The following is a 16,494-nucleotide window of genomic DNA, read 5'->3' on the forward strand; positions in this document are numbered from 1 at the left end:
GGGGAAGGAGAATGCACTTGGAACAGAAAAATTAAGGCTCCTTGGTCGTACACACTCGCATCCTACACACGAACTTTTAGGAATTGTACGCAGGTGCGCAAGGAGATGAGGCGATGGGCCCAGACAGGTGGTACGGGAACGACCTCAGCATTCAGCTAATTCTAATGTCATTTCTGACGCTGGGGGTAAGAACGTTTGAGGGAACCAACGGGGAAGGAAGGGTCAGAGCTAACACCAAACGCGTCTGGAGCTCAGGCTGCGAAGGACGGCTGGCAGACTGGGCGGTCCGGCCGCCCCTCAACCCCACCCCGCGCCCGGCCCCAACGCAGGAGGAGGAGCTGGCCCGCCCTGAATCTGCATCCGGCAGTTGTGCAGGCGCCGCTCCCTGCTAGTCGGGAAGCCACAGGAGGAGGAATTTAAGGAAGAATACCGGCCGCTGCCCTTCTCAGCGCTCGAAGCCGTGCCATGCTTGCCCTCCGAAGGAGCCTGACTAAGGCTCTGGCCGCTCGGACGCAGGCGCCTCAGGTACCGGCCGTCCGGGACGCGCCCAAATCGTTCCCTGGGGGAGGGGCGGGGAGGGGCGTTTGCGGGGAGAGCGCGGGCCGCGCATGCGCCTACGGGCCCAGACCTGCCAACGTGGTGCTGCTGCCGCAGAGCAGACTTCTAGTACAAGTCTCGGAATCACGAGGCGGCGGACCCCAGGATGCGCGGCAGGAGGAAGGGTGCCGTTAGAGGAAGACCCACTGCCAGGGTCGCCTCCGGCCGGCTCGCAAACAGTCGTGGACAGGGGCCGTTTCTAGCCTAGGTACCCGGAAGCCCTGAGGACACCCCTGAAGCGCCAGCTGCTGCGTTTTTGCGGCTCTGCGAGGTTGCTGTCGCCGCATTGGGGCCTGGGCTAGACACTGGTCCGGCCCCTCCAGACTGAAGGGGCAATAGGACAGGCTTCCCCCTATTAAGCGAAATACACAACCTTCCAGCATTTTGCAGGCAGAGAACCTTTAAGAGGGGGCCCAGGGTGCAGGTGGTGAAGCATCCTGCCCAGATGCCACTGTCTCCTGAGGTTGGTGCCCTAGTCAGGCAGTGTCAGGAACCTCGTAGCAAATATGATGATGACAACTTCATTTAATCTGGCTAAAAAATGTACAAAATAGATTATTGTGATTCAGCCTTAACTGTCAGGAATTGGCCTATTCTGTGAATCTAACCTAGAGGTTTCTTCCTTTTGGTGTTTAGGCTTTTACTTCTTTCTCAAAGAGCAGTAAGAAGGGGATTATAATCTACTCTAGAGACTGACTTTCTGGTGAAGACTAAAGAGGAACCATTAATGGCCCCTTCACCCGAGATTAGCAATACAGTCTTTATTCTGATTCTCTCTACTGGGGCAGGACCAAGAATTATTCCTTAGAATTTTACTCTGAACTTTGACGTTATTAAATGTCAACCAAAAAAAAGGAAAAAAATGGTTCTGACGAACCTAGGGGAAGGACAGGAATAAAGACGCAGATGTAGAGAATGGACTTGAGGATACAGGGAGGACACGTTCTTCTGCCAACGATAATAAAATGTGTGCCTTTGATCACATATTTTGATCTCCAAATACAGATTCCCTGAAAAGCAACTTAAAAAGCAATTGTTACAAGTACCCTATTAGCCCATTTTCTGATATCTGATATACTTATATTTTATTTATAATATTTTTTAACTATAAATACTAGGCAGTTTTTATTTGCTTAACATTCTGTTAGTAAAGTTTAGTAAGATAGCACAAAAAGAATATCTGTCAAATACAGGGGCAGCTGCAATTGTTTTTGATGGCAAGCTTAAGTCAGTTGGGCATCATAGACATGGAATGACCTCAAGAGAGATTATTATAATTAAGCCTTATACACAAGTAAAATATATGCATTACTGTGTTTTGTAAACAAAATATATGTCAGAGGAAGAAGCCTACTGCTTTCCTTTGACATATCAGGTAGTCAGTATAAGCCCAAAATTCATCAATAGCCTTATAAGTACCAAAACTACTTTAATAGATAATTCTGGTATAATCAGCTTCAGGAAATGTGCACATGCTAACCAAACTTACGTACGATGGATATGTAAACTAGAATGCTATATGAATGTATATGTATACGCATGTGTGTATATACATATATTTGTATATACACAAACACATATACATACACAAAGCATCTCCTACTGAAAGTTAAGTTTACTCAGAGAACCCAATTAGAAATTTACATTGTGAGCATATGACTATTACAAAAGTAATGAATGGTTCTTAAGGGATATTTCCATCAACCTGCTATAATTGGGTGGATTAAATGCCCTTCTGCTGGTTGCATTTGTAATTAAACCCTAATAATTATTCAGACAATTCTGACTTACTGATGTTTCCTTTTTCTAGCATTTACACAGGCTATCACCATATTACAATGCAATTGGCTAAGTCATAGTTTCCTATTACTTTAGTTACACTCCTGTTCTATATTTGACTAGTTGTCCACTTCACTGGATTTAGAAAATACTTCTATCTGACCAGCAATTTCCATTGTTTTAAGAACCTAAAAAAAAAAATGAGTTTTCTGCCAGTAAACACATTGTCATTGTGCCAGCCAAAATACCTGTATATGTTAAAAATTTGTTTTAAATGCTTAAGTCTAATACATATGCTATTCAATAAAGATGGAGTATTAGCTAAATAAGGGATAATAAACGATTTGTAAAATTTATTAGGATCCTAATTGTAGTCCTTTGGTAAAGAGACTGCCCCAGTGCCTTCTTATGAGCAACTTCTCATGGAAAAGTGACTAAAGGTGGAGCCCCTGCTAGGAAACAGTAGCTATATATTTAGAATGTTTAGAAGCAGGCATCTTTATTGACATATCTCTAAACAAATTCAGTGGAGAGAGGACAACAGAAGTCGAAACAGATATGAGTTTAATGAGTGTTCCTTGTTTCCAGACTCAGATTTGTTTGTAACATAATATTATAAACCCTACCTTTCCCAAATATTTCAATTTGCCTTATCTTTCTTCAGGTGTGCTCATCTTTTGCTACAGGCCCCAGACAATATGATGGAACATTCTATGAATTTCATACCTATTATGTTAAGCCCTCAAAGATGAATGAGTTCCTGGAAAATGTTAAGAAAAACATTCATCTTCGGACAGCTCACTCTGAATTGGTTGGATTCTGGACTGTAGAATTTGGAGGCAGAATGAATAAAGTGTTTCATGTTTGGAAGTATGGTATGAGTCATCAGCTTAAGTATTCAGTACAGATTTTCATTCAGTTAGATATTACATGAGACTTAGTTCTTGGATCTATGTTACTATAAATACATACAGGTTAAGTAAAACTAAAAAAGCAATATCAAAAAAATTAATTTAGTGATTATTCTTCTCAACAGTATACCTCTTAACAGCCCATTGCTGGAACCTTTATATTATCATATGGGAAGCAATATTGGGAAAATGTGGCATCTCCAATTTCAAGTCATAAAATTCTGAACTAGACTTTAATTCTAAAAAAAGAAGTTTAGAATGGCTTATTGTAAAGATTTTTTATGAAAAATTTAAAGCAGTTAATGCAAGAACCAGAGTGGGTTAGGATCATAAAAGAAAGTAGAATTATTTTTTCTTTATATTGAAGCTATAGCTGGATATCAATGTTTTAGCAGAAATCATTCAAACATCTAGGGACTTTAGGGAAATAGAAGTTGATAGGGGATGACAGTTAACTTTGAAGCCCTCACCCATCCTTAAGATTTAATAATTTTGTTATATTTCAGGACCACTTTGGGTTTTTTTCTGCCCCCAGAGTTTCAAGGAATTCACTGTCATTATACTAGTCTAGGGAGGTAAAGGAAAGGAAGTGAGCGAGTTCTTTCAATATTGAAGTTGACCAACTCCTGGTTTACAAGAAGAACGGTTACAGGAATCCCCAGAATGTTTAACTCCAATATTAAATTTTTGTGAAGTCACATCAGGACTTGATGATATCTAAAGAACTTTTAATAATTTCATTTAGTGTTTGGTCATCAGTGTCCAAAGTTAATAGTCATATAGTACTTTAATATGAAAAGTACTCATTCTGTATTTAACGTGGCCATAGTTTAGGGGTTCTCCCTGTTGTAATAAAACAAACCCCATTAAAACACAATTTATGGGACTTCCCTGGTGGTGCAGTGGTTAAGAATCTGCCTCCCAATTCAGGGGACACGGGTTCGAGCCCTGGTCTGGGAAGATCCCACATGCTGCGGAGCACCTAAGCCCATGCACCACAACTACTGAGCCTGCGCTCTAGAGCCCGTGAACCACAACTACTGAAGCCCACACGCCTAGAGCCCGTGCACCGCAACAAGAGAAGCCACCGCAATGAGAGGCCTGAGCACCACAACAAAGAGTAGCCCCCGCTCGCCGCAACTAGAGACAAGCTCTCGCGCAGCAACGAAGACCCAACGCCACCAAAAATCAAATTTATTTAAAAAAACACAATTTATGCTTTAATGCACCACCAGCTGAATCACGTCCCTTTAAGAAATTACTAGTAAGGTCCTGATATAACTTACTAATGCTCTAAGAAAGCTGTTATTCCTTATCTGCAACGTAAACCATAGAAAACTCTTTTACCATTAGTCTTATAAGGCCCTATTAGTAAATATTAGCACTAGGCCCATATGTTAGTAACATATGGGTAACAAACAGAAGAGAAATAGTACTGGGTAAAAAGAATGGATGACAGTAAGTAAGAGAATGAGCACTATTTCTTTGGAAGCTGTTTGTTCAAAGAAGAGGCTGAAAAAGCAAATCTTAATTTCATTTATGTTCAATTTAATTCAGTTATACCTTGACCTGACCACTCATCACCATCACCACTGACAAAGAAAAATAGTCTTTTTCTAAACTGGCGCCATAATTTAAATGCCTCAGTAAAATTAATAAGAATAGTTAACAGATATTGAGTACTCACTAGGTGCCAAACACTGTTCTGAGCTCTTTTCATGTGCTAATTTATTTAATCCTCACTTCAGCCCTGGAGTTCAACAGACACAGAAAGATTCAATAACTTACCTAAGCCTCACAACTACCTACTAAGTGGTAGAGCATATGAAGCCCATTACTATATGACATCAGTTGTTTACATTCCTACTCCCCTTTTAGACCATGAACAACTTGGGGACAGGTGTCACATTTACTTATGTTGGTATCTCCAGTGATATAACATAGTCCTTATGTGGCCTCGATGAACTAAATGAAACCCAGAAAAAGTACAGGTGGTTTTAAATCAAACATTTTTATTTTTCTTCCTCCTTTTCATCCCATAGACAATTTTGCTCATCGAACTGAAGTTCAGAAAGCCTTGGCCAAAGATAAGGAATGGCGAGAACAATTTCTCATTCCAAATTTGGCTCTTATTGATAAAGAAGAGAGTGAAATTACTTATCTGGTGCCATGGTGCAAATTAGAAAAACCTCCAAAAGAAGGTAAGTCCTTCTGTCTTAGTCCCTGAATTTTGATGGAGAAAATATTAAAGATTTTAAGCTATAAAAACTAAAGTTCTACTGGAAAAACAAATGAAGTTAATCTTTTGCATAATATAGGAACATATGTTGATTGTTGATATAAAAATAAGTTGGAGCTCTTAGCTTATTCTTAAAAATTGAGCATTAAATAATGGAGTATTTTTCCAAATTGGTATCATACTGATACTTAAAGTTTAGCTACATTATAGAAAAAGTTGACATGGTCACTAAAGGTTGAGAAGTTGGGCCTTGGGAGCAGGGAACACATGTGGGTAGATGAGGGATAGTGTATGATATTTTGTCATAATTTTTAAATATGACAAACTTTTAGATATAAAAGTATTTTTCCATAAATTACTACTAATCTCAAATCATTAAGTACAAATTTGCTTATAAAATTTGACTGTTTGCGGGGAATGAATTAACTGAAACTGCCAAGCTGTATTACTGTAGTCTAACTTTTATGTCTTCCTCTTTCTTATTTCTCAGTTTGAAAATAATTCCTAAAGATTTGTCTTCCTCCTGATTTCACTTCTTGCTGACTTAAAGAAATTATTACCTCAATCCAGTTTTAAACAAAGGTCAGATTAGAAAAAGCATAAACTAATTTAAATTTTATTTCCCCCATTATTCCCAACTCTGTAGTGCATTTTGGATTACAAGAGATTTGAAAAGTCTTACTTAGATCCTTATCCACCTAGATCCCCTCAGTTTTAGGCACCATCTAAATGAACTAGTGGGCTTCAAAGACAATGTCAAATCTTGGTTCTCTTCCTCTATGTTATTCATGATTCTTCAGTAACTTTTGCATTTTTTTCCTTTACTTCTCAAATCTACTGGTCCCCTAGTTTCTTTCTGTCCAGCCACCCTATACTTCCACCGAGAAGGTAAAGTACTTTTCAGGTATTTACCTGGATATTATATACCTGGAATAATAAAACCACCTCCTTTAGGGTTTCTTTTGCCTCAAAAACTCTGAGACAGTCACTTCAGGTCCATTGTTTGCTTGCTGTTCCTGGTAGAAATGGAAACCTATAGGGGGAAATTATATAAAGCAAAAAAGTAGTAGAAGTTGTAAAGAAGAACAGAACTGTAAGAGATTGGAAAATACTTTATTCATTTCTATTATAAAAGTGTAAATGCAGGCAGCTAAAAAGTCCTATACCATTATTTTCTATTTTATTGATAAATTTTATAGATTAAAAATATTTTAGATAATAACTTACCTATATCTTCCAGTCCCTTTTTCTTTGTTCTCTATAAGCTTAACAGCTCATCCTTAAAGTAGGTCAAGGACTTTCTAAACATAAAAGCACAGTGCAAATTATTAATAAATATGTCTACATAAACATGTATATGTGTATGATCCTCCAAATCTATATATAGATTAGGTTTCCACTGGAACCAAACTAGACAGGATTACAAATTGCTTGAATGTGTTCAGTAAAATACTTACTTTTCTCCCTATTCCAGGAGTCTATGAACTGGCTACTTTTCAGATGAAACCTGGTGGGCCAGCTCTGTGGGGTGACCCATTTAAAAGGGCAGTTCATACTCATGTCAATCAAGGCTACACAAAATTAGTTGGAGTGTTCCATGCAGAATATGGAATACTCAACAGAGGTACGGTTGTCCATCTCTTCTATGAAATTGCAAAGTATATTGGTGATCTACTGTTAAGTTCCTTGGGTCAGTTTGTCTCTCTTCTCATTATTGAGTGTATTTTACCTTTTATTGCCAAATTTTTTGTTTTTTGTGATTTTAAGGGTTGAGTAAACCTGTTTTAAATCTTATTTATTTAGAATATTAATAACTTATGAAGCCTTTTTCAAATACTGAACTGCTTTTTTCTCTGATACATCAGAATGATAAAATTTTTTAAACTGGAAAGAACCTCAAGAAATCACCTATTCCTTTCATAATCTTTTTTTCATAATCTACATAATCTCTGAATGTAGTTTTATTGATTTTTTCCACTTTTATTGCAATATAATTGACATATAACATTGTGTAAGTTTAAGGTGTACAACATAATGATCTGATATATGTATTTATTGTGTGAAATGATTACCACAATAAGTTTAGTTAACATCCATTACCTCACATAGTTACAATTTTTTTTTCCTTGTGATGGGAACTTTTAAGCTTCTCAGCAACTTATTTATTTTATATGTGAAAGTTTGTACTGTTGTACCATTTGTGATTTTTTTAAATAATATTACTTGGGTTGTTTTGGGGTGAAAAGTAATATATAGTTATTATAAATATCAAAAACATGGACAAGCCCAAAGAAAAAAATTACCCATTTCTCACTACTTATATATACATAGTATGTATACCATATTGATTTATTTAATAAAACACCTATTTGGGATATTTAACTTTTCAAGTTGAAAGATACTCCAGTCAGGATTTCAGAGGGGTTTTTTGTTTGTTTGTTTTTTTCTGGCAAACTCGAAAAATGCTTATAAGGTTTATCTGAGAGGATAACTAAGACTTTTAATATTTGAAAACTCATAATATCCAGTTGCCTCCTCGTATTCTCCACTTCATGTCTAATGGACATCTCAAACCTAACATATCCAGAGTTGAGCTGATCGTTGCCCAGAAATTCAACTTTTAATAATATATTGTAAAAAAAAAGTTGGACTGTGCAAAAATAGATGTTTAAGTTGGAAAATACATGAAGAGGAGAAAAATTACGACAATTATTAGATGCCTTTCTCACACCATACACTAAAATAAAATCAAGATGGATTATAAATATCAATTGTAAAACTGAATTCATAGAATTACTGAAACAAAATATAGATAAATTTATTTAATAATGTGTGAGAACAACATTTCTAAGCCAAAAGCAAATGAAGAAACTATGAAGGAGAGAAAAGAACTGATGATTTTATTGTACAAAGGCTCAAATTTCTGTGCATACCCAAAACAACATAAATGAAATCCAAAAGCAAAAAGAAAAATAAAAGCTTATGCAAAGACGACACAGATGACTAATATATATTAAAGAAGTTGCAGATTAAAACAATAATTGGATGCCACTTTTTACCTAATAAAAACATATTATATAGATATAGTATTAGAGGGGTTGGGGACAAACAAGTACTGTTGTACTATGTAGGGCTGTATTGGCTTAATCTTGCCCCCCTTAATAATTTGGCAATAAAATAAAAAGCTTAATTTTTTCAACTGTTTTTGCCAACATTCTAGGAAATATGAATGTTTTTATTTATACAAGAAGGAAATTTGAAAGGATATAAAATATATAATCACATTTGAATGATGACATTAAAGGTTTTTTAAATCTCTAATTTACTATAATGGACGTATAGAATTTTTATTTAAAAAAACTACTGAAATGTGTGTGCACACACTTTTTAATATTAAATTTATTCTCAGTGTACTAGGAATATGATAATATGCTGAGTATAAATCAGTACTTCACTTCTGGAGGATAGTGTATAATATATACACCGTACATTTGTAAGTATATATGTAAGATACTCTTTGGTTCTCTCAATTTAAATTTTAGGAGTTTATGTTAAGAAAATAATCAGATCCAGACTGCCTGGGTTTGAATCCCAGCTCCACCACTTAAAACTCTGTCACCTTGGGTGAGTTACTTAACCTTACTGTGCCTTCGTTTCCTCATCCATAAAATGATGATAATAATAACCTACCACTGAAGCTTATTATGAAAACTAAATGAGTTAATACACACAAAATGTAAAACCAGGCTCAGCACATAGTAGGCACCCAATAAATGTTAGTAGAAGTTGTCATCAACATTGCTCTTATGATAGATATACATGTACTGCTGCTCTAATGAAATTTATGTCAGCATTATTTATAGTAAGGAAACTTTGGAAACAATGTTTATAAATTTCTCTCCCAAATCGCTCACCCCTCTGAAATCTTATCACTAATATACTTAGTGTTACCCTGTTGATAATCACTATTTTGATTTAAAGAATAGGAGTTCCAGTTTCTGATTAATGTTTCTTTCTTATTTGAGTAATGCTACAGTCTTTAGAATCTATTTCTGGTTTATTTATTTCTGCAGTTCATGTTCTTTGGTGGAACGAGAGTGCAGATAGCCGAGCAGCTGGGAGACATCAGTCTCATGAGGATCCCAGAGTTGTGGCAGCTGGTAAGCTATTTCACTAAGCACAAGTTATTCTTAGAACAAATTTGATTTAGTCAATAACTTTATATACCTTCTTATGAATTTTTTTCCAGTTCGGGAAAGTGTTAACTTCCTTGGGTCTCAGCAGAATATGCTTCTGATTCCTATGTCATTTTCACCTTTGAAATAGTTTTCCACTGATAAATGAAGCATTTCATTAACTGCCATCAGATGTGTCTGCTAATGGTGCTTAAATTCTCCCAAGAGATTCTCACTTTTATTTGATGGAGGTGGTAAGTTAATTTGCTATGTCCCTTGCATATTTAAAAGCTACCTCTGTCCACTGTCACCACCACTTCAGGAAACAGTCTGTTCCTTTTTGCCTAGGCATTTCAGTATCTGTCATATGTTAAAAATAGTTGCTATTACTATAGGATCTTGACTTTTCATTTGTTTCCAAATATCTCTTTTTCTCTATTTTGACAACCATCTGCTTTTATAGCATTTTCTTACATTCAAATGATTCTTTCATTTCCATACCTGTGATAATATCTTTAAATTATTTGTACACATTATTAACCTTTTCATCATGTCTGTTTTTCTGAGATTTTAAAAGTTTTTGTCCATTAAAGTTTATTTTATACTACCAGATAGGATTCATAAAAATATTAAACATATTTCTTTACTATGGAAGAGTACAATGTTACCTGTGTCATCTGTATTAATTATGGTTTTAACATTAATAATTACTTACCTGGAAAATAATGTTATTAGGTCCTGGTATTAAAAGTTATTGATGACTCATTGGTTTATATGCTGCAGTATCTTCATTTACAGTTAACTTTACTAATTTTCACTTCATTTTAAATCACTGTTTAACAAAGGTACTTGGTCATCTGTTTGTTTTAATGAGATATTTAAGGTTATGGAAATGTTTGCCCTAATAAAAGCCTACATGTACAATCTGATTCTTTCTATTGTGTTTTATATTTTTATCCTCATCTCTGGAGCTATTGTTGTGTTGCCATAAGGTAATGAGACAGTAATAATGTAGTGTCTTTATTGTAAATATTGTCACCTCAAGTAAATAGCCTGCTAGTAACCTTACAAGAATTTCTTCAGTACCATCACAGACATACTAGGATTTTCTTACAAACAACTTTAGTTTTTATTTTAGTTGAGTGCTTCGGCCTTCTTAAACTAGATCTGGCACTTCTAAGCTCTCCTGGTAGCTTGTATTTACAGCTATGTTATTTTATGTTTCTAACATACTGCAAAAACAATAAATTATGAATTAGCTATCTATGGGAAAACTGAAAAACAGGAAGCACAGTCACCTCTCACTTACCTGGTCCTCAGGAACCTGAAGGACAGATGAGTTCCTAGTAAGGCAAAGAACACCCTGACTCTGAAGGCTAAAATCTATCAGACATGTTAGAGGCATTGGATTTAAGTTTTGACTAAGAGTCTTCCACCTCAGTTTTTTGAAAAGTTGCCACTTAGGGAATGAGGTGGTGATGGTATGAATTGCAGTCTGTGTGGACGGATTTCCTCTGGCGTGAGATCAGCCGTGTGCTTAAGGCCATGTTTGGTCACATGAAAGTGTAAAACTGGGTCTGCCTTTTCCTCTTTCATTTATCTTTGGACTAGCTAGAACATTTCCTGGTGATGGCCAGGGGCCCTTTCATCCATCCAATCCAGAGCCCTGATGGAGGTTTATAAAGCAGCAGCAGACCAGCATTCTTACCATGTCCTAGACAGAACTGGAGAGCCAGTAGAATGATGGGCTTCACTCCGCTGATGAACTACAGGTGCTTCTATTTGCTGACACACCCCTGGATCAGGAACACGACAAGCCTGGCCGGGACAGAGGACATCGCAGAGATGACACAGATGGGTGTAATTACGTCCACTAACATGTTCTTCTTGCAAAGAGAAAGTCAGTGAGAATCTGAGCGTTCATTGATGCAATTGAGGACCCAATCAAGGCAGACACACATATGCAATATCTGAGGAATAGCCCAGGGAAAAACACTGGCTCAATAAATAAAATAAAATTATTTTATTCATAGTTAAAACATCATTTTCAGGTCAAAAACCTGACAGTCCAAATGCGGAACTGATTTCTCTGAGTTCATGAAAGAGTCCAGTACCAAAATGAAACTATTGAAAGAGGTCAGAGAGGGAATTTCCTGGCAGTCCAGTGGTTAGGACTCTATGCTTCCACTTCAGGGGGACTTGGTTCAATCCCTGGTCAGGGAAGGCCTGGCCCGAAAATAAATAAATAAATAAATAAATGGAATTTAATTTAATTATTAAAAAAAAAAAGAAAGAGGTCTGAGAGTGGCCTAATGGGGTTCACTTTGGTTCACTGTTTTTGACATTATAAGAGCAGCAGGTTGTAAATTCTCACACAAAAGACTGCTTTGGTTTGAAAACTTAATAAATGCAGAAATATTAGTGTGAAATTACTCAAATAAGTTAAATTCTTCTGGCTGTGAATAAATTGGAAAAAAACAATGTATAGCATATTAATCTAACAGAAACAAAAATTCTAACAGATTCTTGTTATAAGAACGGTCTTATACACGCTTTATACAGGGTCATATAAAATTTCCATTGACCTATGTAATTATTCTGTAGGAGATAAGCAGAAACAATAATTGCCATGCTCCACATATAGGATCTACATTTTTAAGTATTAACTGGAGCTCAGTCTTGACTGGCCTAAGATCACTAAATGCCAGTGATGGCTTTGTATTTAAAAGTCTTAAACAATAAACTGTTAGGTGACCATGTTTACCTGACAACTACTCCCATGCACCAACTACTCTGGGCCCCTTTTTCTGACATGTTTTGGGATGGATACTGTTACTTGCCAAGCTTCCAGTGTTCCTTCACTTGCTTGATGGCATCCTTAACTTTGACTTGGAGGACATGATTGAGAAGTACTGGCACCCCGAGAAACCTACCATACCTAAAAGTACAGCCTGACATTAGAACACTGAAAATATGAACACAGTACCGCTTTGTAGCAGATACAGCATGAGTCTGTACATGCTTCATTTAGATGAATTCCCTCTTTAAAGGAAGTCTAAAGTTAGATTTGGTGAAAGTTATGGCTCAATCTCCTCTACTGGATTCTGGCAACCTCTTAACTCCTATTATTCCTGCCCAGGGGGCTAATAGAAGCTAAATGGGGAAGGAGAGGAGCCTGGGCTTGATTATAGACAAAGTTAGACATCTGAGATGTTAAAGAAAAGAATACTCATTCATCTCACAGATGCTCCTCCAACTATGGTGGCTCAGGCCTGAACTTGGATCGCAAGGTAAACGAATGAGGAGTCAGTACGAGCAGTGAGGGACACTGACCAGAAAGACCTGAAGGACTTATACACAGGCCTTGGCTCTCCCAGCATGAGGGCCACTGTAGATGTCCCAGACTACTCTGCTCAGAGAGCTATGTTGTGAGGCAGCCATGTAAGTTAGCTCATTTTCCTGAAGGTATGAATGGATTTCAACGATTCTTCCTTCTTTTCTTCTGAGTACCACCTACTGCTTCAAAACTCAGAGGGACAAATGAGTTGAAAAGCAGTGAAAGTAAATGGTTTTAATACCACTTCTTCCATCCAAGTCCTTCGTGGGACCATGTAAAAAGCCTGAGAAACTGTCCTTAAATCCGTAGGACCCTTTATGAATCTGATTTGGGAGAAAAGTGTAACTAAGATATGAGACTCACACTTTGGATTAAACTAATTAAAAACAACCTTATTTAATGAGATATGACTAAGCTAGAAGCTTTTTAAATTCAAAGTAAACTGAGCACATGTGTCTTTACGGGGCAGAATTGGGACAGAAAACAAATCAAGGACAACAATGACAAACATGTACCACGGTGTGACCAGACTCTGCCCACAGGGCCCAGCCTCTGCCATCAGCCAGCCACCAAGGCCTGATCCACTCTGCTCTCAGCAGGGCCATTATGGCAAGCCAAGGAGAGCCCCAGCAAATTATTCTGAACAACTATGAAGTATCAGAATAGACCATGAAGTATCATTCTTTATAGTGACAAAAGGTTTTTAGGGAGCAGCACCATTGACTATGCCTAGTGAATTCTTTTGTTCATTGGAGTTATACTGATGAAGAGATGAGCTCTTATTTTAAAGAAACGTAAGCAGGAAGGACTGCTTTAAGTTTTCAACACCATTTGAAATTCCTTCTCCTCACCCTGCAACCTGGATGCTGATAAGGCAGCAGAGAGACATCAAAAGCAAGCCTCTTCCTGAAATCATTCTCAGAAAAAATGGCTCAGAACTGTTTCCCACACTCAGAGTTTCAGAGGATGTCAGAGTTGTAAGACCCACAGAAGTTTTATGGATGAGCCTCCCTAATTCAGCAGTGAGGAAACAGGCCCAGGGACTCAGCGTGACCTGTCCAAGGTCACCAGCTCATCTGTGGCAGAGGCAGAGATGAAGGTGGGCTTGTCACAGTCTGTCCTGTGACACCAGAGAGTCCACAGTGTGCCTTCTACAGCTCATTGATCCAGAGTGTTGTATTCTGGTTGTACCTCGAACCAGTAAGGAAACTAGGCTGACTTCAAAAGAGAGAAGCAGGCTAAGCTCCCTCAGATACAGGAACAATGTGCTCCAAGCCCCCTTCTCTCAAAACTCACATGCTTTTCCCTATGACAAGAATCAAGACTGAAAGAGACCCTCCTGACACGGCAGGTCACCCATTCCTTCTCTCCAAGCCCACCCTGCACCTCACCTGAACGGTCACACCCTGAAAGTGACTCACCTGTGGAGGAGGCAGTCCCCCAGCCCCCAGGGGACACACAGGCAGCATCTTCTTGATTTTGTCGCTGCTGCACTGGCAGGTGGGGGAGGGGTCCGCCATCGTCCAGTTCCCATTTCTGAAGAGGTCCGTGATGGTCTGGGGGACTGGGGTGGTGGTCCACTCCTCCTCCCCCACCGAGCAGGGCATGTCTCTGCAAAGGGACGTTAAAGGTAGGATCACCCAAGAGGGCCTGGCCTCTCCTGTTGCCTTAGAGCACAGGACCAATTAATAACAATGGCAAACATGCATCTACCACCTCATCACTTGGTTATCTGATCCGCCCCACAGACTTGTAAGCTACAAACTCATTTACAGTGAAGGATGATGGAACACAAAGAGGGCCTAAACACTCATATACTGAACTCAAGTCAATCCAATCTACCGCCCATGTCTTCACTCAACAAACATTCACTGAGCAGCTACTATATGCCAGACACTGTTCTGCATATTTGAGAGTCTGGGTGAATAAGAAAAAGTCCCTACCTTCAAGGAGTTTGCAATCCTGTAGAGAAATTTGACAGTAAACAAATAATTATATCACTTAGCCAAAAATAAAGCAGTGCATGAGGAGAAGAGTGACTACGCTCCCTGAGAAGGTGATAACTTCTTCCAAGGCATAAACGATTAGGAAAAACAAGCCAGGAAAAGATTTGGAGAGAAAGAACACTATGAGTAAAGGCAATAGAAAGTATAGGTAAAAAGTCCCACAAAAGAAATGAGCTTTTATGTTTAAGGAACAACAGGAAGGCAGTGGGGCTGGAATGTGATGAGCTACGAGGGAGAGTGATGGGAGATGAGGAGGAGAGGGAGGCAGGAGCCACAGGACACAGGCCTGGAAGGAGTCTGCATTTTATGCTCAATGTGCTGAAACCTGGTGGAGAGTGTCGGGATTCACTTTATGTTTCAAAATGAGTAGAGAATTGGGAGGGGCACAGTTAGTAGGGGTCAGAGTTGTTGGTACATGAAGAGCTAGGTTGTTTGCAAGCACCCCAGGTGACCAACGACAAGGCTTTTATGCCTGACTTGAGTTCTAAATTACTGTGTAACCATCAACAAGTCACTTGCCCTCTTGGAGCTTATTTTCACCACTAGCAAAATAAAAATGTAAAATTACTTCTTTCAACAAAGTATTTCTAGTGTCCCTTTCAGTTTCAAAATTATACAATTTAATGCATTTATTTCTGAGAAATTTATCCTTAAAAAAGTGAAAGATTCCAATGATGCCCCTGGTTCTAATATTCTGGGGGTTCAGTGCAGAAATTAATCTGAGTTATTAATTCTATGGGAAAGTACTATAATGAGATTCTCTCAATTATTCTTACAACCCTAGGTAGGAGTTTAATTATCACCAATAACAAACAAGGTAGCAGAGGCTCAGAGAAACTGAGTAACTTACCCAAGGTTACACAGTCAATAAGTACCAGAACCGGAATTCAAATCCAGGCCTGTATGCTCCAAACTCGTATTCTTTATATCACTCACACAGTCTGTCAAGAAGAATCTATGCAGACTCCTTCCCTTGATTTTATAGAGAGACAGAGAGACAAGTCACATACAAAGAAGCAGGAATCAGCATGCCATGAATTTCTTACTAAAAGCTATAATACAATGGAGAATTGCCTTTGAAATTATAAGGAAAAATTATTTCCAATGTAGAATTTTATGCCCAACCAACATATGAATCAAGAGGTTTGGTAGAATAAAACATTTTTAGAAATTCAAGTCTCGAAAAAAAAAGCTACCAAATCCTGGCAACAGGAGGTCCAACACAAGGCAAACGAGATCCCCCAGGATATCAGTGAGAGGAGATCTCAGAATTACTACCATGCTGTCTTAAAAAACAATTAGCCCACACTGGAGCAAGAGAAAAAAGGACCCCCGAAAGATAATGCCAGAAAATGAAACTAATAAGCTGATTAATGGGTTTAATCATATTGAGAGGAAATTTATTTAGGCAAAGAATTTGGTGATTAATAAGTGATGGGTATAATGAAAA

General features: G+C 38.0%; 1 protein-coding gene across 2 annotated transcripts; it reads left to right on the forward strand.

The window, feature by feature from the left end:
* Nucleotides 1-374: 374 nt before the first annotated feature.
* NIPSNAP3A (nipsnap homolog 3A) lies at nt 375-9,852 on the forward strand (the record flags this gene model as incomplete). Of its 2 annotated transcripts, XM_079706218.1 has the most annotated exons (6): nt 375-525; nt 3,041-3,251; nt 5,330-5,488; nt 7,001-7,150; nt 9,600-9,686; nt 9,776-9,852. In XM_079706218.1, exons 1-6 carry the CDS (start codon nt 466-468, stop codon nt 9,850-9,852), a joined length of 744 nt encoding a protein of 247 aa, XP_079562344.1. In that variant the 5' UTR covers nt 375-465. The 2 variants fall into 2 exon arrangements, with proteins under 2 accessions (XP_079562344.1, XP_079562345.1); XM_079706219.1 differs by lacking the exon at nt 7,001-7,150.
* Between the last annotated feature and the right edge of the window lie 6,642 nt (nt 9,853-16,494).

The sequence above is a fragment of the Hyperoodon ampullatus genome (assembly GCF_949752795.1).
Source record: "Hyperoodon ampullatus genome assembly, chromosome: 6".
Classification (NCBI taxonomy): domain Eukaryota; kingdom Metazoa; phylum Chordata; class Mammalia; order Artiodactyla; family Ziphiidae; genus Hyperoodon; species Hyperoodon ampullatus.